The sequence below is a fragment of the Bos grunniens genome, chromosome 11 (assembly GCF_055505025.1).
Source record: "Bos grunniens cultivar Pamir isolate PY7600 chromosome 11, Bosgru_T2T1.0, whole genome shotgun sequence".
Classification (NCBI taxonomy): domain Eukaryota; kingdom Metazoa; phylum Chordata; class Mammalia; order Artiodactyla; family Bovidae; genus Bos; species Bos grunniens.
Genome location: NC_141175.1, coordinates 19,862,231 through 19,885,185, shown reverse-complemented (window position 1 = coordinate 19,885,185; position 22,955 = coordinate 19,862,231). Strand labels below are relative to the sequence as shown.

The 22,955-nt window shown below is 39.3% G+C and overlaps 1 protein-coding gene across 2 annotated transcripts in view; it reads right to left on the bottom strand.

Annotated features, from left to right (window-relative positions):
• The window catches only part of CPSF3 (cleavage and polyadenylation specific factor 3), a 33,395-nt gene that overhangs the window by 5,659 nt on the left and 4,781 nt on the right, over positions 1-22,955 (bottom strand). The window contains exons 2-14 of one of the 2 annotated variants that reach the window (XM_086325542.1): positions 22,765-22,828; positions 21,248-21,345; positions 20,210-20,338; positions 18,543-18,720; positions 17,142-17,231; positions 15,925-16,075; positions 13,018-13,193; positions 11,880-12,038; positions 10,446-10,592; positions 7,625-7,777; positions 6,520-6,628; positions 5,080-5,178; positions 471-565 (exon numbers count right to left, since the gene is read on the bottom strand). In XM_086325542.1, coding sequence (XP_086181668.1) covers positions 471-565; positions 5,080-5,178; positions 6,520-6,628; positions 7,625-7,777; positions 10,446-10,592; positions 11,880-12,038; positions 13,018-13,193; positions 15,925-16,075; positions 17,142-17,231; positions 18,543-18,720; positions 20,210-20,338; positions 21,248-21,345; positions 22,765-22,828 — 1,648 coding nt within the window. The remainder of the gene's footprint in view (positions 1-470; positions 566-5,079; positions 5,179-6,519; positions 6,629-7,624; positions 7,778-10,445; positions 10,593-11,879; positions 12,039-13,017; positions 13,194-15,924; positions 16,076-17,141; positions 17,232-18,542; positions 18,721-20,209; positions 20,339-21,247; positions 21,346-22,764; positions 22,829-22,955) is intronic. The other variant, XM_086325543.1, reaches the window with a different exon arrangement.

Here is a 22,955-nt window from a genome sequence, read left to right as displayed (position 1 = left end):
TTATAACAGTGGGAACCATATTTACCTAAATTAATCATTTCGAGCCTTTGTGGATTTGGGTCATTTTAATGTTGCAGGATTCCACCCTCTTAAGAAGAACTGCATGACAAGTTTGTTTGCTTTAAAGTAACAATTATATTTTTATCTTGAGAATTTTAAGACCTTTTAATATTACTGAAGACATTCTAGAATACCACAAAATCAGTTAACACTTACTCATATGAGAGGCTTTGGCTCATTACACACACTAAATACTAAGTCTTAATTTATTATTAGTGTCTATGCTATTGTAACTATATAGAAAATGCCTACCTATGCTATATTTAAAGCTGATCTTGCAAAGAAAAATATACATATATATATTTTCCAACAATTTTTTTCCTGATTGGGAAGAACCCAATTTTCTCTACAATTACATGTGAACTCAAAACATTTCCCCCTCCTTGTTTAGGTAAATGATCTCATCTTACTTCTAATACCACCATTCCTGGTTCCTGTATTACAGTAATATTTTTAAACACTTTCAAAGCAGGCTTTTCTTGAATTTCTAATTCTTCCACATCACCTGAAAAAAAAGGAACTGTAAGATGTATATAATTTTTTGAGGGGGGCGATACAAGGCGGGGAAATGGGAGGTATAAACTACTGGGTATAAGATAGGCTCAAGGATGTGTTGCACAACATGAGGAAGACAGCCAGGATTTTGTAATAACTATCAATGGAAAGCAACCTTTAAAAATTGTGTAAACATAAAAAATTTTGGAAAAAAGCCATAATAAAAAATTAATAATCTTCTATAGCATAATTTATTTAGTTTAGAGTTAGCTGAAATAAGATGGTACAATGAAAAAAATTTAATAACTCATGTGTATAGACAGACTTTAAATAGTTGAGTAGATTTTATATAAATTGCTAATAGCAACTGAAAGAGATCAACAAATGCCTTATATTACAAAAATTCACATAACTAGACACAATTTACCTTGAACATTAAACATGTTATCAATTGCAAACTGATGACTGTCAAACATCTATGTCTGTTCAAGAGATTCAGCAACTAGCATCTTAATATTTAACATGAACCGTCACTTCTACCTTCTGTCTTAACAGGTTTTAATAGTTCTACAGGGAAATTCCATTGTCTAAGATAAAGCTTTTCTGGTCTTCCCAGTAACCTTTTAATTAAGGGTTAATTCAGACATATTTTGAGCTTCCCTGGTGGCTCAGATGGTAAAGTACCTGCCTGCAAGGCGGGAAACCCAGGTTCAATCCCTGGGTCTGGAAGATCCCCTAGAGAAGGGAATGGCAAGCCACTCCAGTATTCTTGCCTGGAGAATCCCATGGACAGAGGACCCTGGTGGTCTATAGTCCATGGGTTGTAAAGAGTTGGACACAACTAAGCAACCCTTATCCAAAATGGAGTGGAAATGATAATAATAGTATCTCTTCATAAGGCTGTTGTAGGTATACAATGTGTGAAGCATCTAGAATCATCCTGAGCACATAATATGTCCTTTATAAGTGTTTTCTACCTTTCTTTTAATAAGTGTCCAATAGATGCTTTGTAAGGAGAAGGCGATGGCACCCCACTCCAGTGCTCTTGCCTGGAAAATCCCATGCACAGAGGAGCCTGGTGGGCTGCAGTCCATGGGGTTGCTAAGAGTTGGACATGACTGAGCGACTTCACTTTTCAAGCAACTGACACTTAACACTTTCAGACATATTTTATTAACTTCCTGTGTTATTTTCTAACATGAGGTTCTGAGGTTAAAAAAAAAAAGATGTTCTTTCTATTGGTTTATCTTTTAGCAGTACTGTACTATATCAATTACAAAGAACATGTTAATAGAAAGTATAACTTCGTGATTTGAAGCTCTTGTTTATCAGATAGAGCCCTCGTTTTTAGTCTTTGACCTTCATGATGTTCATACACAAAAGTCTCTAATTCAAAATGGTCTAATATGAAAACAGAAGAGGTTACTCTTTACTGACCTTTGGGCAGTGGTCATGCACTCTTAAAAAATCTGCTCTAGAGATCTGTACTGACGGAACCAGAAAAATTACTTTCATTGAACGAAGAAAAGACATTATAAAATTTAGGTATACTAGGTATAAAAATTATGTTAACTGAAGTGGATTTTAAATACAAGAAGCAAAAACTACTAGCAATTTTAGAATTTTATGTGGATCAAGAATAAGAGATATGATGGGATTTAAAAAATGTTTATCAGACTATTTTTAAAATTTCACCTAAAGGTGATAACATGACCAGGTGAAGTACAAATAAAATTTGTGCAATTCTGACACAATTATCAAAATTAACATCCTTTCCTAGATATCAGATCAGATCAGATCAGTCGCTCAGTCATGTCCAACTTTTTGCGACCCCATGAATCGCAGCACGCCAGGCCTCTCTGTCCATCACCAACTCCCAGTGTTCACTGAGACTCACATCTATCAAGTCAGTGATGCCATCCAGCCATCTCATCCTCTGTCGTCCCCTTCTCCTCTTGCCCCCAATCTCTCCCAGCATCAGAGTCTTTTCCAATGAGTTAACTCTTCGCATGAGGTGGCCAAAGTAGTGGAGTTTCAGCTTCAGCATCATTCCTTCCAAAGAAATCCCAGGGCTGATCTCCTTCAGAAAGGACTGGTTGGATCTCCTTGCAGTCCAAGGGACTCTCAAGAGTCTTCTCCAACACCACAGTTCAAAAGCACCAATTCTTTGGCGTTCAGCCTTCTTCACAGTCCAATTCTCACATCCATACATTACCACAGGAAAAATCATAGCCTTGACTAGACGAACCTTTGTTGGCAAAGTAATGTCTCTGCTTTTGAATATGCTGTCTAGGTTGGTCATAACTTTCCTTCCAAGGAGTAAGCATCTTTTAATTTCATGGCTGCAGTCACCATCTGCAGTGATTTTGGAGCCCAAAAAAATAAAGTCTGACACTGTTTCCACTGTTTCCCCATCTATTTCTCATGATGGGACTGGATGCCATGATCTTTGTTTTCTGAATGTTGAGCTTTAAGCCAACTTTTTCACTCTCCTCTTTCACTTTCATCAAGAGGCTTTTTAGTTGCTCTTCACTTTCTGCCATAAGGGTGGTGTCATCTGCATATCTGAGGTGATTGATATTTCTCCCGGCAATCTTGATTCCAGCTTGTGTTTCTTCCAGCCTAGCGTTTCTCATGATGTACTCTGCATATAAGTTAAATAAACAGGGTGACAATATAGAGCCTTGACATACTCCTTTTCCTATTTGGAACCAGTCTGTTGTTCCATGTCCAGTTCTAACTGTTGCTTCCTGACCTGCATACAAATTTCCCAAGAGGCAGATCAGGTGGTCTGGTATTCCCATCTCTTTCAGAATTTTCCACAGTTTATTGTGATGCACACAGTTAAAGGCTTTGGCATAGTCAATAAAGCAGAAATAGATGTTTTTCTGGAACTCTCTTGGATTTTCCATGATCCAGCAGACGTTGGCAATTTGATCTCTGGTTCCTCTGCCTTTTCTAAAACCAGTTTGAACATCAGGAAGTTCACGGTTCACATATTGCTGAAGCCTGGCTTGGAGAATTTTGAGCATTACTTTACTAGCGTGTGAGATGAGTGCAATTGTGCGGTAGTCTGAGCATTCTTTGGCATTGCCTTTCTTTGGGATTGGAATGGAAACGGACCTTTTCCAGTCCTGTGGCCACTGCTGAGTTTTCCAAATTTGCTGGCATATTGAGTGCAGTACTTTCACAGCATCATCTTTCAGGATCTGGAATAGCTCAACTGGAATTCTATCACCTCCACTAGCTTTGTTTGTAGTGATGCTTCCTAAGGCCCACTTGACTTCACATTCCAGGATGTCTGGCTCTAGGTCAGTGATCACACCATTGGGTGTGATTATCTGGGTCATGAAGATCTTTTTTGTACAGTTCTTCTGTGTGTTCTTGCCATCTCTTCTTAATATCTTCTGCTTCTGTTAGGTCCATACCATTTCTGTCCTTTATCAAGCCCATCTTTGCATGAAATGTTCCTTTGGTATCTCTGATTTTCTTGAAGAGATCTCTAGTCTTTCCCATTCTGTTGTTTTCCTCTATTTCTTTGCATTGATCGCTGAAGAAGGCTTTCTTATCTCTTCTTGCTATTCTTTGGGACTCTGCATTCAGATGTTTATATCTTTCCTTTTCTCCTTTGCTTTTTGCTTTTCTTCTTTTCACAGCTATTTGTAAGGCCTCCCCAGACGGCCATTTTGCTTTTTTGCATTTCTTTTCCATGGGGATGGTCTTGATCCCTGTCTCCTGTACAATGTCACGAACCTCAGTCCATAGTTCATCAAGCACTCTATCTATCAGATCTAGGCCCTTAAATTCTATTTCTCACTTCCACTGTATAATCATAAGGGAGTTGATTTAGGTCATACCTGAATGGTCTAGTGGTTTTCCCTACTTTCTTCAATTTAAGTCTGAATTTGGCAATAAGGAGTTCATGGTCTGAGCCACAGTCAGCTCCTGGTCTTGTTTTTTGCTGATTGTATAGAGCTTCTCCATCTTTGGCTGCATGTCCATGTATAGAGTCTTCTCTTGTGTTGTTGGAAGAGGGTGTTTGTTATGACCAGTGCATTTTCTTGGCAAAACTCTATTAGTCTTTGCCCTGCTTCATTCCATACTCCAAGTTCACGGGTGGCCTAAGCAGAGCGAGGAGCTGGTAGCATCGCTGCTGGGTAGGCCACTGTGTGGGTGCTGGCGCTCTTCGGCTGGATCTAAATCGCCGCCACCCCATGAGCCAAGTGCCCAGAGCTTCCTTTGCTGCCCTCAGAGCCACCCGCAGCTCCCAGAGACTGCAGGAACACTGGGGGCAACACCTGTTTGTTGCTTTCAAAAAATTACAGTACTGTGTAGTATACTTCTCTCTTAGAATAGGAGAAACCACTTTATCAGCCCATCTGCAGATGTCACACACACTAAATCTTAAAACGTGCTGTCTTTGTGAAGATGTGACATCTTTCTTATTGGTACAGTATTGGCTTCCTAGATATATACTTATGCAAAAAACAGAAAAGAATTAAGTGAATGTTAATAAATACACACCTGTCAATTTCTGTAGCTGGTAATAGAGCAAATTAAAAGGACCAGTATATGGAATGGCTTGGGTCTGTTTTACAGTGCTCATGGCCAAGTCAGTATAATCTGGAGAGGAAATTAAAATAAATATGCTGTAAAAAACAATACTAGTTCCACAAAACACAATTTGCAAACACAGATCGGGAGTAAAGGAAAGAGAAGTAAAAGCAAAGTAAGCGAGAACACGTTTTTCAAGATAACAAGGTGCTCTGCAATTGGTTCCTATTCTACATCCTCCCCCTTACCCCCTCCCCTCACCCGACCCCCACCCCCTACTCCCCTCACCCGGACCCCCACCCCAGCCAACAGTTAACTTGTGCTCCAGAAGGCACTCTCATTTCCCCAAACACATCAGGTTGCTAAACATCTCCAAGCCAGTAGACCAGCTGTGTTCTGCCATCTTTTCTGGTTAGCAATCCTTCACCTCCTGCATAAAAGCAACCTGGTTTACAAAGCTTTTCCTAACTCTTCTTGGCCCATTCTCTCCTCACGTACTCATGCACTCTGTAGGTCCTGGGTCAATACTGTGATTAGCTCTTCACAAGATGCTTTCCCTTAACAGAGAGCTATTCGAGGCCTGGGATTGTGTGTTTTAATACATCTCTAGTCTTCCAGTACCTGGCACAATGTCTGGCATAGGGTTAAGACCTCACCAATTGTTAATGGAACAAGTTATATTTCTACTGTGTGATGGTCTGAAAGCTGACAGTTGGCTCATCTAACAGCTGCACCCTAAACATCACTGTTATTTCTTATTCCTTGCTAAATCATTTTTATTAGTGTCATATACATAAAATTGAGAACAGTTATTTACTTGAAGATAATACCATAGTTGGTGCTTCCCAAGTGGTACTAGTGGTAAAGAATACATTGCCTGCCAGTGCAGGAGGTGTAAGAGATGCAGGTTTGCTCCCTGGGTTGGGAAGATCCCCTGGAGGTGGGCATGGCAACCCACTTCAGTATTCTTCCCTAAAGAATCTCATGGACAGAGGAGCCTGCTGGGCTACCATCCATAGGGTTCAAAGAGTCAGACATGACTGAAGTGACTTAGCACGCATGCACAAACACCATAGTTACTGCACAAGTGAGGACAGCTTAGCATTTGCACGGGCTTAAACACAAGGCTCAGCCAGCAACTTAACACTGAAGGTCATACAAATCAAAAAGTTTCTGTGGAGAGTCTAACATCATTTCAGGAAATGAAAGTACCAGTACTTCATGTGAAATGTAGAAGACAGGCTTAAGAAGCATCAGCAGTAGCCAACTGGTCTTATAGAAGAGCTTATGTTTCCAATTGAGCCCTCTGCAGTGGAAGCAGGAAGTCTTAACCACTGAATCACCAGGGAAGTCCCAGATTTTTTAATCTACTAAAATCAAATTACATTCGACATTTAATAGTATACTTACTGGAGAGGTCACAAGGAGAAAGTATGTGATAATTAAAGTTTCTTTTAACAAGTATTCCTGAGACCCGCTGGCCCTGTTCTGGTTTTTTGTCTGCTAAAAATCCCATGACCTATTTTAAAAAAGAAGAAAAAGAGCCCAAAACAATTTGAAGAGAACAGAATCTTGTGAAACACAATTAAAAATTCAGGGACTCAATCATAATGATGACCATTTGAGCCTTTCCATTAAACTATCCCCTGGAAAGTTCTGTGAACAGTGAGATTCAGGAGTCAGTACAACCATTGACTCTATTTTGCAAAAAAAGCCTTACATCCTTATTTCTGCAAATTTTCCTCAATTTAACTGCAAGAAATGATATTTATCAAATGGCTTCCTGGAATTTGGCTCATGACTAAAAGAATTCTGTCAAGCTGCTCGTTAACACGCTTGATATTTAAAGCTTCAGACAAATCATGAAAAAGCTCCCATTAGCGGTATCTTAAAAGACTTTTGATGAACAGGAGGTAAAAATGCAGACTTCTTACAGCATCCCACTAAAATTTCAGGTGAAGATTTTTTTTCTCAACTATTTCTTTTTTAAATTGTGAAAAATCTTACATTTCATCAAAAATGATTAACTCTTGAAAAAACAAATTTTTATAAATTCCATTGTATCCACAGACATTATGTTTAGACACGGGCCTATCTTCAGTTTCTTAGGGAGAATGCCAGGAGGTAGACAGAATACTGTATTGGATGTAGTAAAAAACAGTAGTGGAAAAAACAAAACCGTAATGGACATTTGTTTACTATCTGATATAGGTATGAAAAGTAAGTTGGGAATGTGGATTAAAAGCTATGAAACTCAAAACCTAATTTATTTGAAAATTTTCCATATGAAAAAACATTAGTGGAAACAGAAAAAGCCTAAAAACACAAGGATAAAGTCTTATAGTATTAAAATACTGAGTAGACAGAAATCATTGTTGAGCACATTATTCTGATTCGATTAAGAGCTGGATTTTCTTAATATACATTTCCCTAAAGGGATTATGAACTATTAGGAATGGATAGGATTAAAAACCATAACCTTAAAAAAAAAAAAACAAAAACCATAACCTTTTACCTTGGCTAGTTTTTCTCCCCTGAAGTTCAAGGTCACTGCCTCTGTATTCCGAGGATTATGAACCTCTATGTGAACTTCATCATTATCTTCATATTCTCGAATCAGGGCTGCTTTCAATCTGGCCATTTCATTCTGTTCTCCATGGACTAAGATCTACAAAGCATAAATTTTAAAAGCACATAGGGAAGCATCCTTAGTTCAGGTTAATGTTGGCCTTTATCTGAATTAGTTATTATATGAAATGGAGATATATTTGAAGTCATTAAACTTTACTACATTTAAGGATTCCCAAACATGTATGAGGTTTTCATTCTATTTGGCTTATTTCAAGAGGGAGTAAAGAAATCTCTTTTCCATTCCAGTATTTGCCACTAGTGAGACACACACCTTTATGGAAGATGACTTTTTCTAGAAAGCAGCTGGACGAGGTGACTTCTGTAGTCTCTCCCCACTTTAAGTGCACGTGGTTCTCGCGTGCAACTACTGCTACTCCTACTGTCCCAGAAAACACCCAGAGTTTTCTTCAGGTTTCTTAATATAAGACTATGAAGAGAAGCTTTCTATGGAAAAAAAGGACTTCTGATGCTTTCTTCTATTTCTTAAAGGAATGCCATATAAAATATTTCACAACCAAATGAAATTATGTTTTAGAGAGGTATTTACAAGTATTACATTAGCTAATAGTCTTTCTAATTGACTTTTATAACCTATATTTTACAAGATAGAGCATTCTTTTTTTCCTAATGTTCTTCTTTTTTAAAATATTTATTTGGCTGCGCTGGGTCTTAGTTGCGCTGGATCTAGTTCCCTGACCAGTGATCGAGCCCAGGTGCTCCGCATTGCGGGTGTAACGTCTTAGCCACTGGACCACCAGGAAAGCCCCAAGACAGATCATTTCTAACCTACAGACTACTGGTAGTTGATGTCTTGCCTGGGCTAAAGAAGCTTGCCCAGTGTTACTGCAGGCAGAGGCATATGGCCTGGAGATGATGAGCCCCAGCTCTAGGGGCTATAACACAGATTTGTGTTATTTGCTGTAACACAAATCCTGGCATTGCCACTTACTAGCTGTGTAACTTAGGGCAAATTATTTAACATCTCATTGCCTCGTCTACAGAACCACTGTTGGTTGTGAGGAGTAAGCAAGTTGATGTATACAAAACCCTAGCACAGTGCTTGGCACATAGTAGATAATCAATAAATGCTAGGTTTTGTTTACTGTTGCCACCGGTACTATTATTAGTTTATCGTGTGGGCAGACCTTTGCTGACTTGGCTACTGGAGGAGAGTAAACATCAAATCCAATTCAGGGATTTAAACCGACAGCAGAGCTAGACTCTGGAGAGCAACACAATGGGACTGAGGATGAGGGGGTGATTCCAGAGAGAAAGTGCCACACAGCTTTTCCTCCATGGCTTTAAAATCTGGGAGAATATCCATAAACCACATACAGTAGTAGACACCCATGAACGGCCTACACTTAACTCATATAAAGCTACCCACACACAGTAGTAGACACCCATGAATGGCCTACACTTAACTCATATAAAGCCAGTAGGAGAGGAACTTTTCCCACCAAAGACTGCTGCTCATCAAGGGGCAGCAGTAATTGTCAGGACTATTTGCTAGAAAGAACTAAAAAATGAACAACACGGGACACAAAACGCTCAGCATCCTTAGTCACCAGGGAAACGAAATCAAAACTACAGAGGTGCTGCTTCACCCTTACTAGCATGGTGATGATTCTAAAAAGGAAAATAACAAGCTGACAAGAATATGGAGAACTGGAACCCTTGTGCATTGCTGTGGGAATGTAAAATGGTGTAACTGCTGTGGAAAGCAGCTCGGTGATTCCTCAAAAGTTAAACGTAGAATTAGCCCATGATCCAACAATTCCACTCCTTGGTATATACCCAAAAGGACTGAGACAAAGGACTCAAACAGATACTTACATGCCAGCGTTCATGGCAGCATTATTTACAATAGTGGAAATGTAAACACTAATTATAAAGGGTGGAAACAACCCAAGTGTCCCTCAACAGATGAATAAACAAAACACGGTATATACATGCAATAGAATATTATTCAGCCATAAAAAGGAATGGAGTTTTGATACATGCTACATTGAGAGAGGGTACTTCAGTACTTCATCCATTTCCTCATCTTTCATCTTACGTTCTGTAAGTGCTCCTCTAAGTTAAGAAACTTTTTTTTAGTTTAACTCTCTCCAACCCCACCAAAATATAACTGTTACCATCAAAATTACATAAAACTTAAGGAGCTGTGCTATGTATTTCATATCTAACTGCATCATTAACTCCTACTATGATGGCTTGCCTCTCTCCTCTCTCCACATTAAGAGGCATTTCCTATATGCCAGGCCCCATGTTACACGCTGTAAATATATGTTCTCTCATTTAGTTTTCATAAGAACTTTAAGAGGTGTTATTATCCCCATTTACAGATGAGCTAAGGAAAGGTTAAGTCACTTGCCCAGGACTACAGGGCAAGTAAGGGATGGAGATGAGATTCGAAACAGTCACACTGCGAAGTCAGTGCTCTTAAGTTACTGGGGAAACAGCAAGAAAATAAGGGAAAGGAAGCTGAGCTGGTAGATCTGAGCCAGAGATCCCGTGTAAGATGGAGAAAATGAAAGTGCACAGCTTGCCTAACTCAAAGGGAAGTGGTGAAGGTCAGATGTAAGGGCATGAGGCCTGTGATGAGAGCACTACCATCAGGGCAGGGCTGCTCTGAGGATCAGCTGCTGCTGGGCCAGCCTCTTCCTGAGTCTTTAATGCTAAAGTCAAACGCATACACTGACCACGTGAGGCGGCTTCAAAGCACGTATAAATTCACTGGTTTGCTGGTAATCCGTGTGCGCAGAGAAAGAGATGTAATCAACAGACATTTTCAGAGGTAACTTCTGCCCGGACATGGTAGTGATTTCTTCCGGTTCAGACATGATATGCTGTTATAAACAAAGAAAAGTAAACAAAACACATAAACTCTTAATTAGAAAACAAAAGGTATGTTTTCTACTTTTTCACCTAGCCATAAACTCATGCTAATTTAGGAGTTTTAGCACAAAAAGCATTCGAACACTACTGACTCAGTCAATATCAAATACTTATTTTGTCAATCAAGGAAACGTTTAATCAGGAAAGTAAGCAAATTAACAAAACTTCAGTGTATTTGGAGTCCTACAAGGGAGAATTTTAACTTGTGGTTGGAAAAGCACACTTGCATCCCCAACCATCTGCCCTGAAAAGTCCCTTTCCAGGTGACAGGATCTGTATAAAAGACCAAAGTATTTCTACCCTGAAATCTATGTTAGATACACAGCCAACACTAAGTGTCTAGCAGAATAAGGTAAAGTAATAAAAATGATCTGAGCTGGGAATCATAATGTGTTTATTAGTTATCAATAAGAGAATGTGATGCAGGAATGTTCAGAATCTGCCTCTCAAGCTTTGCACATCAGTGTCTACATCCCTCACAGTTAATATCAACCATTTAAAAAAATTTATTATTCATCTTTGGCTGTGCTGAGTCTTCGTTGCTGCATGGGCTTTTCTCTAGTTGCGGGGAGCAGGGAATACTCTAGTTGCAGTGCGCAGGCTTCTCAACGTGACAGCTTCTCTTGTTGCGGAGCTCAGGCTCTAGGGCACGTGGGCTTCAGTAGCTGCAGCACGTGGGCTCAGTAGCTGTGGCTCCTGGCTCTACAGCACAGGCCCAATAGCTGTGGTGCATGGGCGTAGTTGCTCTGCGGCATGTGGGATTCTCCCGGATCAGGAATCAAACCGCTGTCTCCTGCACTGGCAGGCAGATTCTTTATCACCGAACCACTAGAGAAGCCCTCAAACATTTTATGTCAAGAGGAAGGTGGGCACTCAACCCAAAACACATTCTCCAACTTTTCAAGAGAACATTATGAAGCCTTATGAACACCGATGAAGCCTTTTCTTCATCAGATGAGGATATCCATGTGTTTGTCTCAAATAGATTCCCTTCCACTTTTTTTTTTTTAACTGTAACTAGATAAGCACTTCTCAAGCTTTCACATGCTTATCCATCACCTGGATCTCATTCGTCAACCTTAATTAAGATCAGCTCCAGCTGCCTATTGCCATCCTCATTTTAAAAAATCAAGACCTATGTCATTTAAAGAACTACTTCAATGGAGAAACCTGTGAGGACAGCGCCACCTCTGCAGCCTTGATCAGGAAGTGCCCAATGGTCTCAGGCTCTGACTGACCTTGGCAAGCGTGCCTTCTACACAGTAGCCGGCTATGATGACGCCATTCCTCTTATCAGTACACCAGCTTTCAAAGAGCTCTCTGGATAAACCACTTTGCATCATGCCTGGGGAGGCCATGACCACGCTGGGACCAATGTCATCAAAATGATCCATGCTCTGAGAGAGAAAAGGAAATGATAACAGCATGTTAAGATAAAGCATTCCTTATTTATAAAGAACACCAAAAAGTGAGGTAAAAAGGTTAACCACGTGACTGGAAGGGCCTTGACAAAACTAGCAAACATTTTAAGTTCCTGAACAGTTTATTTAGGCTGGGAATGAAAGGAAAACAAAATGATAAAAAGCCATTAGTTCACACTGACCTTCAAAACCTTCTTTAGGTAGCTAAAAAACCATTAGGAGCATTTTCAGTGCCTAGCAGACAGGCAGAGTCAAATGGAAGGAAAAGTCAAATGGGTTTCTATCTATCCAAGACAGAACTCCAAAAGAATTTCCCCAAAGATTCACAATGGCTTTGCACACTTCATCAGTATTCTGAGTTGGCCTGGAAATCTAACTAAGTTTAACACTGTTTCTAGGGAGAATTTGGGTCTAATTCCTAAGCAATTAACCTAAAAAATACTTTGTGAACAGAACCTATTAATAATTGGAAGACCACTTATAACTTGAATTATTTAGGGCATTATGTTATTATGATTAGAGCATTAGTTCAAATGAAACTTTTTATTTAAATGAAAGGAAATTAGATTTTATTGAATACTCTAGAAAAATAAACATGAAAATTTTCACATATGGAATCTGCAGTGCTAATCAAAAAGATGATTAGGTCTGAGTAAGAACAGAAAAAATACATAGCAGATATTTTTCTCATCAGGGCTTTTTATTTCTATGGCAGAGGAATCCAAGTTATATAACAATAGTAAATATTGAGAACATGTAGAGACTTGGAACAAATGGCAATAAATATGTTTAAGCAAAAAGGAATGCCAGTTGCGAAGTTTATGGTATCCCTCAGAAAAGTGATGAAAGGTAAGACTTTAGCATGGAGTCAACCAGAGGATCAATGGCAGGCATCTCCCACTGTTAATGACTTACTTGAGTGTTATTCGTCCTTCTTTCTTCCACAAGCACTCACCTTCAGATTACTAATGTGTTTGAAAACAAATGGATTATTGATGTTGATCTGTTTGCGGATTTTGTCATTCATGGCGTTCACATATGTCTGGTACACTGCCATACACTTCTTGGCCAAAGATGATGCATAGTATATTGGAATATCATGGAGTTCTGGGTGATTCTGCCAGTACTCATCTAGAGAGATTTTACAAGAAACACATTTTTCTTTTAACGTGAGGTGGTGGTTTAGTTGCTAAGTTTTGTCTGACCCTTGCAACCCTATAGACTGTAGCCTGCCAGGCTTCACTGTCCCTGGGATTCTCCAGGCAAGAATACTGGAGTGGGTTGCCATTTCCTTCTCCCCTTAATGTGGGGTAAATAGCTCAAATAATAAATGATACACACAAGAAGTTTTTAAAAAAAATTCAGAAAAGAAATAAAGCACAAAACTATAAAGAGGTTAAGAAAAATTAAGTAAATTAAAAATTTACTAAAATTGGTCCTAACTCAAGCTTAAAAAACCAGAACTTCTTTCCTTCTTTTTTTAATGAGAGTATACTGACTCGATGGATGTGAGTCTGAGTGAACTCCAGGAGTTGGTGATGGACAGGGAGGCCTGGCGTGCTGCGATTGATGGGGTCGCAAACAGTAGGACATGACTGAGCGACTGAACTGAACTGATGGTTAATTGAGAACATTGTGTTAGTTTCTGGTGTACGGCAAAGTGATTCAGTTACACAGATTCTTTTCCACTCTAGTTTATCACAAGATACTGAACACGGTTCCCCTGTGTGACACAGTAAAGCCCTGCTGTTTATCTAATTTATACACAGTAGTCTGAACCTGCTCATCCCAAACGCCCCAATTATCCCCCCTTCCCCAGCCTTTCCCCTTTAGTAACTTTAAGTCTGTTCTCTGTCCCTGTGTCTGTTTTGGAAATAAGTTCATTTGTATCATATTATAGAGTCCACATATAAGAGATAACATATGATATTTATCTTTCTCTGTCTGACTTACTTCACTTAGTATGATCATCTCTAGGTCTATATATATTAGGAAGCTGAAGGTAAAAAAGGCTGAAAACTGTGGCAATTTTTTTTTTTTAAACTTGATTTATAAGTGAAACCTCTATATAAGGACTGGGACTTTTCCCATCACATGTGTTACATTTCTTGCTTTGCCCTCTGGTTTAACTGTTCATATTCTTTTAGATATGATTAGAATTTTTAACGGTGTCGATGCTCTCATATATACTCTTATGATTTCTCAAATACCTTCCAAAGTATACTATATCCCAAGATCACATCACAGCCTGGTACTTTTTGTGTGTACTTTTATGAGAAAACTTCAAGTGTTAAAAAAAAAAGATGAATAACTTGCCCAGAGTCATATGGTTAGATCATGGGTGAGATCTGAAACCAGTGGTTGGCAAGGTCATCCTCTCTATTATAGAACAGTACAGGGAGAATCTAAGGGACAAGGAACAAGGGCGGAGAGCAGTCCTCATTCATAAAAGGAATCACAATATACTTGATAGTAGGGTTGTCAGACAAAAACAGCAAATGCTCAGTTAAACTTTAATTTCAGACAAATAAAAGATTTTTAGTATAATTTGTCTGAAATACTTGCTATAATATCAAATATATTATTTATTTGAAATTAAAATTTAACTGGTGTCCTGTATTTTTATTTACTAAATCTGGCAACCTGATGATGGTGACAACCTGGCTTTCCATCTTATTTCTTCTACTCCTCTCATTACTTTGCCATGGAGACTTTTCATTTTAAGACTTCTATAAGGACAAATGTGACATGCAGTAGGAAAGGAGAACCAAGAGAAAAAGGACTGGCTAAGGCTTTAGAAAATTTAGCTTCTACTAAGTCCTTCAGTTGTGTCCAACTCTTTGCGACCTTTTGGAGTATATAACCCACCAGGCTCCAGGCAAGAATAGTGGAGTGGGCTGCCATGCCCTCCTCCAGGGGATCTTCCCAACCTGGGGACTGAACTCACGTCTCTTCTGTCTTCTGCAGGTGGGTTCTTTATTTAGCACCAGCGCCACCTGGGAAGCCCTGCCTCTCTCAGAGATTTGCTTTTGATCTGAGGTCATTTACCCTTTCCCCTTATTTCCCTCTTCAGTGTAACAGGGATTCTATTTGTCCCTGTCATCACACATGTGGAAGAACTGAGAGTGAGAGCTCAAGACCTTTTCTAGTTCTTCACGTTGAAGCCATGTACGTACAAAGCGCTTACCAGTTATTCTTAAAGAAGAGCGCATTCCCCAGAAAAGAATCACAGAATGTTAAAAAGGGTTGCTAAATATAAATATATGTAAAAAGTGATACCCACTGTTCCTCTTATTACAAAAAGTTATACATGCACATTAAGGTATTTGGAAAATGGAGAAAGGCAGGAAAAAGAAGTCATCCAGATATCTAGATTTAATATCTGGATATCTTTCCAGTCATTTGTGTATTTTCTACCTAACTAGGGTCGGAGTCCACAGTTTTGAACCCTACTTTTTTGGTCCACTTAATATATTATGTAACAATATGTATTAACTCATCTGAAACATGATTTTTTTTCTAGAGTGTGATATTTATTGACATAATATTTCATTAGAAATATTTAGAATTATGAAATCTCTTAACTCACAGAATTTTCTATGTATTTATTTCCCAGAGGTTGAACTGCTGGGTCCAAGGGTAGGGTATTTTTAAGACGCTGATTGTTCACCATTTATAGTCCCAGCAGTGCTGGAAGACAGTCGCTGCATCTCTGGGCTCTTACTGGCAACAATTCCCTCGTCTTAAACACAGAAACCAAAGCCTAGAGGGTAGAGTGACCTATCCAAGGACATGCAGTGATCTTGCTCTAACTGCACTGTAGGATTTTGAGACTATCCCAAATAAAAAGGAAAAGGCGTACCTAAAATCAAGAGGAGTTCCTGGGCCCGTCCGAGAGCAAAGACGGGAATGAGGCCTCGGCCCCCTCTGTTCACAATATCATGGACGGTATTACAGAACCTTGCCTCTCGCTCCTCTCGCTTCTCGTGGATATGGGTCCCATAAGTAGATTCCTAAACAACATGAGAAGGGTGAGACCAGGGCTGGTGAGTCTCAAAGAATACAAAAGGTAAATATCAATGAAATGTAGAAGCAAAGTGACCTACGTCTCTATTATTATGCAATTTACTTGAACATATGCTGTTAAAACACTAATTGGAAAGAAGAGTGAATAAAAATGTTAGAATTCAGGTCTGGCTAAGGAAAAATATCAGGAAATAGTTCAAAAATGTATCTTCCCTGCTCAAGATAATTTTAGGATGCTTCTTTCAGCACTGGCCGCCCCCCAGGAGCTTATCAGAAGTACCAGAGCCCAAGCTCAGCCACAGTCAGAATCTGTATTTCTATAGCATTACCAGATGTTTCATAAACACATTAAAATTTGAAAGGTACTGCTCTACAGTACCAGATATAATGAAAATAACTTTTTACCCTGAGAATTAAAAAAAAAAGCAACTTTCCTTAAGGTCAGTTTACATGCTGAATATACCATGAGCTAAGACAAACTGAGTTCACTCACAATACACTGCATATGGACAGCAATACACACCAGTCCCTCATGCTTGGGTAGCTGGGGGATGCTGTGGGTGGTGAGGGGGCAACAGACAGCACTTCCACCGATATTCTTATATAAACCATAGGACCAATGCAAATTTATTAATTTGCTCCTTACCACTCATCCCCTCCCCACCAAAGCTTCTGTACAGCTAATTGCAACCTAGTAGGAAGGTAAGACATACACATAAAGTTAGCAGGTGCTAGAGGCCAGAAGACAGTCACCACGGCAAAGACAGTGGGGCCACGCCATTCTACACAACCTTTAAGACGTTCTACATGTTTGGAGTAATTAACCTAAACAAGAATATTTGGGAGACAGAATATCATCTCCGATATTAGACTAGCTAATATATTTAACACGAAGTGGGGTTGCACTACAAAGAGAGGCCAAAACATTTTTGTACTAAAAAACTAGACATATTTATATCTGACCACAGATATGAAAATGAGATCATGTTATTTTTCCCCGGAAAAAATCCTACTTACATTACACTAATTACAATACAGGGCACTAATACTTACAATGATAAGAATATCAGGTTTAATGTTAGGAATTTCAGCTGCCATTAAGTGTCTGTCTTCTTGTCTTGAGAAATCACCTGTGTATAAAAGCTGAGAAAAAGAGAAAGTTAGAAATTAGAAAAGTTAGAAAGTTAGAATTCTGGAATGCTTCATTTTACTCTGAATATATTTCACTCATAAATTCTTGAAAATGAAGTGCAATAGAAAAAATAGCCTAATTTTTTAATGAAATGTAGATGCATTCAGTTCAGTTTAGTCACTCAGTCATGTCCAACTCTTTGCGACCCCATGAATCGCAAAATGCCAGGCCTCCCTGTCCATCACCAACTCCCGGAGTCCACTCAAACTCATGTCCATTGAGTCGGTGATGTCATCCAGCCATCTCATCCTCTGTCATCCCCTTCTCCTCCTGCCCTCAATCCTTCCCAGCATCAGGGTCTTTTCCAATGAGTCAGCTCTTTGCATCAGGTGGCCAAAGTATTGGAGTTTCAGCTTCAACATCAGTCCTTCCAATGAACACCCAGGACTGATCTCCTTTAGGAGGTACTGGTTGTATCTCCTTGCACTCCAAGGGACTCTCAAGTATCTTCTCCAACACCACAGTTCAAAAGCATCAATTCTTCTGTGCTCAGCTTTCTTTATAGTCCAACTCTCACATCCATACATGACCACTGGAAAAACCATAGCCTTGACTAGACAGACCTTTGTTGGCAAAGTAATGTCTCTGCTCTTTAATATGCTGTCTGGGTTGGTCATAACTTTCCTTCCAAGGAGTAAGCATCTTTTAATTTCATGGCTGCAATCACCATCTGCAGTGATTTTGGAGCCCAAAAAAATAAAATCAGCCACTGTTTCCTCATTTATTTGCCATGAAGCGATGGGACTGGATGCCATGATCTTAGTTCTCTGAATGTTGAGCTTTAAGCCAACTTTTCACTCTCCTCTTTCACTTTCATCAAGAGGCTCTTCAGTTCTTCACTCTCTGCCATAAGGGTGGTGTCATCGCTTGTATCTACTTCAAAATGTATAACTTAACTCAGTCATAAACCATCTAGAGTTTCAATTATTCAATCTAACTAATGGGAATAATATAATCCCAGAATTTGTCCACAAAGATAACCTTGAGATGTATTCTCAGCATCTTAGAGAAAAAGGGCATGATGATCAGGAAAGAACTCTTTACTTTTTTGAGATGCTTATTGTACTCTTCTCAATCATGATACAGAAAGTACTAACACAGGGGTAGGAACAATATTTACAAGGCAAAAGTACCAGCTTAATTTTACCTTGTTTCAGTGTTTTCGCACTTTGCTAGCCTTAGGGAATATTGTTTAGTACACTTGGTGGCGTAAGCCCTGCACTGATTTCTTACGGGCAGGAAATTCCCAAGCTAGAGTGTACCTTCACGCCTGCGATCTCGATCATGAACATGGCAGCTCCCAGGACATGGCCGGCGTGATAACACCAAAACTTGATTCCTGCAACTTCCTTCACTTCATGAAAATTGATGGTTTCAATTTTGTCCATGCTTTCTTCCAAATCTGTCTCAGTATACAGCATGTCGTCTGCTGATATGTTACTAAATTTTTAAAGATGCCAACACAAAAAAATTAAGGGTAAGATTTTTATAAGTCTTTAAACTCAAAGAAATTGTCTGTGGATGACATAGCCACATATTTCTTAAAATCATATTGTAGGTGTTATGCTATTTCTAATCTCTTGGACCTTTTGTATATGTTTTTACTCTGCTATTATGAGAAAAATGCTTAGTGTATATAAAGCATGATTTCAAGCAAAGCACACACACTAAATTAAGGCAAAGTACTCTTTAGGATAGCACTTCTCAACCTTTTTTCCTACCCCAACACCTTCTGTGAGATAAAGGCACTCACACACATTGAATCACAGCAGTTTTCCCCACTTGTGATATAAAAAGACTTATCTAGAAAATCTAACAAGTTTTCTCTGGAAAATTATGCTAACATACTTCAAAAAAAACAAGAGAGGTTGGGGTTAAGGACACAGTCTAGGGCCAGACTGATTGGATCTGAATTCCAGTTTTGTCTCTTACTGTGACGTCATGGGTAAATTACTTAACTTCTCTGTGCCTCAGGCTGAAAAGTGAATTTAAGTGAAAGTTTTAGTTACTCAGTCATGTCCGACTCTTTGCAACCCCATGGACTGCAGCCCGTCAGGCTCCTCTGTCCATGGAATTTTCTAGGCAAGAATACTGGAGTGGGTAGCCATGCCCTTCTCCAGTAGATATTCCCAACCTAGGGATCGAACCTGGGTCTCCTTTATTGCAGGCAGATTCTTTACCATTTGAGCCACCAAAGAAATCTATGCCTGTCTAATCATCTGTAAAATGGGATTCATGCAGAGTCTGCATCACAAGGCTGACATGAAGATGAAAGGAGTTAACGTATGTCAAGAACTGAGGACTATGCCTGGCATATGGTGAGCTTCATTTAAGTGTTAACCAGTAAAATCATTACCAAGGATAACTCTTCCATTTTCTGTATGTTTACAGAATAACAAACTGCATCTTAGCTACCCTAGGAATATACATATGAAACAGTAAGCCTTTGAAGGTTTATCATTTGTGCTATACTTATCACAAGAAGGCTCCAAACTTTCTGGAAAAGGAGCAGATTTTTCTCTTGCAGCTGGAAAAAGCTTCCCCAGGGAACCTTTTCACTTCAGACAGTCAATTTGCTTTGATCAAATCACCCAAAAAAAGACTTCAATAGATACCACTGTATAATGTATTCTGCTTTAAATTTTAATAAAATTATGAAATTCCATATATAGAATATTGCTATCATACCTTATAACTCACCTAAATTTCAAAGACTTAAAAGGATGCAAAAACTACATAAAACCTTTACGCCAAGGAGGTGCTAGGGACACAATACCTATTTGATGAGTTGGTACTGAATGAATACATGAGTGATACCCTTGTGAATAAGAAGAAAACATCTCATTTCAAAACACAAAATGGTCTATATCATCAACTGTATGTATTGGGTAGAACCAAGTGCATGTATAAATCTATAAAGGTAATTTACCTAACTTTGACATAATCTGAAAGAAGCCATCTATAAATAGCTTTTGTAGCATGAGTCATAAATGTTCTTCCTTTGAAACTTGTCTTCTGTAGAAACCAGGGCAAAGCTCCACAGTGATCCAAATGGAAACTTTAAAAAAAAGAAAAAAGATCTTCTGTCAATTTTTTAAAAAATAATATATCATATACTTTAGATACAGAAGAGTTCTATGTAACATTAGATACTTTCAGAACACCCAGAGTAGGTATGTGCAGAGGGAAGGAATAATGTATTTAGTTTTAACATAAGAAAAACAAAAGTATTTCTCTCAAATATAGCCAAGCCTATTCTCAAAAGTCAAAATTATAACAAGCGCTTTAGTGGTATAAAACCCACTTCATATGGCTTATATGAAACCCATCACGGTTTACATATGAAGTTCCCACAGAACAGTGTGACAACACAGCTGCTGTTCAGTCGCTCAGTCGTGTTCAACTCTTTGCGACCCGACAGACTGAAGCACGGCAGGCTTCCGTCTCCTTCACTATCTTCCTGAGTTTGCTCAAACTCGTGTCTATTGAGTCGATGATGCCATCCAACCATCTCATCCTCTGTCGTCCCCTTCTCCTCCTCCTGCCCTCAATCTTTCCTAGCATCAAGGCCTTGTCCAATGAGTCAGTTCTTTGCCTCAGGTGGCCAAAGTATTGGCGCTTTAGCATCAGTCCTTGATGAATATTCAGGCAACACAGCAGCCTCAGGGATATTCTGTGAGAGGGCTTTCTTAGTCTCAAGTTTTACAATGATCAAGGCATATGTTATCTCTTCCCTCCTCCTCATTTACTCTAGATAAGTTAAAGGAAGTTTTCTGTCATAAACTTCTCTCACCTGTGATGACAATATGGCGTGCTGTCTTAGATGTCTGCGATATAATTCCTAGTAGAAAATATTTTTAAAACACTAGAATCTTAAAATCTGGTAAAGATTGATCTTTAAAGTAAAAGTCCTTGAAAAACAATGCCCGCAATAAAAAGTAAAACAAAAACAAACAAAAAGCCTTACTGACTAATTAGTAGGAGATCAATCTCAGCTGGGTCAATCAAATCAATATAAGGAAGAGCATCCATTCCTTCTAGGCCAGGATGGATCCCACAGTCCAGCTGAAAGACATGGGAAAGAGATCACAGTCTTCTCACATTTTATTCAAATTCATTCAACAAATAGACATCATAACTGATCCATCATACCATACACAATCAGGAAAGATTCTATATGTTTGGAATGCAATTCTTATTAAATGGGTAAATACGCTGTTAACAATTCTAACTTCCCAAATTTAAATACAGCTCATATTTAGAGTCACAAGGACACAAAATACAAGAAATCTTCTTTCTAGTTACTTTTTGTAGGCACTCTAATAATGAATGAACTCTTTTGCAAGAACTTTAACATCAGAAATGGCTAGCATTTTTTAAAGTTCATAGATTCACTACTACCACATGTGACTATCGTGAGAAGGCAATGATTAGAAAAACAGGAAACTTCTCTGATCAGGACAATTTAGGTATTAGAAGACAAATTCTTCAGAACCAGTCATTCCTGAATTATATCCTCATTTGGGAGGGTGTTTCTATCAAATTAATACAGTAAATGATTAAAAAGATTGTGTCTGCCGTGTGCCTGTTCTTTTAAGTGGGAGAAGGGGAAGAGTGAGACCAAAAGACCCTGATGAGCCTCTGCACCGCCTTCATAATGAGGACCCCAGAGACCACCTCTTCCAGTCCCTCCAGCTCTCAGCTAAGGAAACGGGCTGAGAAGGGGCCTGACTTGCCCAAGGCCAGGCACCCTGGTGCTAACTTAGGCACCTCAGCTACCAGACCAGGGCCTGGCCTATTGTCCCACTGCACAGGAGGAGGTTGGAGTTCTGCATGTGTTGAGGAGGCCAGTTCCCTGGGGTCTCCCACTGCGGGTGGGGCAGACAGGTTGGCAGACCTTCAGGAATGGAAGAGGGATTTGGAAGACTTTTAGATTACGAGATCCAGTTGACAGTTTTACAATCTTTAGTTCCTCAGTCTAATATTATGTCAATGCCAAGTGGAAGTATACTAGTTTTCCACGTTAACATTTTATAGACGCATATACTAACCATGACATTATTCTGGGGGCAAAACAGTTAATATGCTGAATAGAAAAAACTACTGAACTAGAACAGACCTAACACTCAATGCAGACATAGACACACTGTTAATCTGACTATACTGTGCTTAGTTGCTCAATCCTGTCCAACTTTTTTTGACCCCATGGACTGTAGCTCACCAGGCTCCTCTGTCCATGGGGATCCTCCAGGCAAGAATACTGGAGTGGGTAGCCACTTCTTTCTTCAGGGCATCTTCCCAACCTTGGGACTGAACCCAGGTCTCCTGCATTGCCGGCAGATATTTTACCAGCTGAGTTATCAGGGAAGCTCAAGGATACTCGAGGGGGTTGCCATGCCTTCCTCCAGAGGATCATCCCATCCCAGGGATCGAACCCAGGTCACCCGCACTGCAGGTGGATTCTTTACCATCGGAGCCACTTACCATTATCTTCCTCCCCTTGAACTCCAGAATAATACATGATCTTCCCACTTCCTGCCCAGCTCCACTGTAAACATTCAAAGGAAAAAATAAAAATGATTAAAAAGCCATCAAAATGAAGCCAAATAAATTCAAACTTTTTTTTACAACTTAAACTACGTTCCATCTGATGACATTAACTTGAGACAGATGAG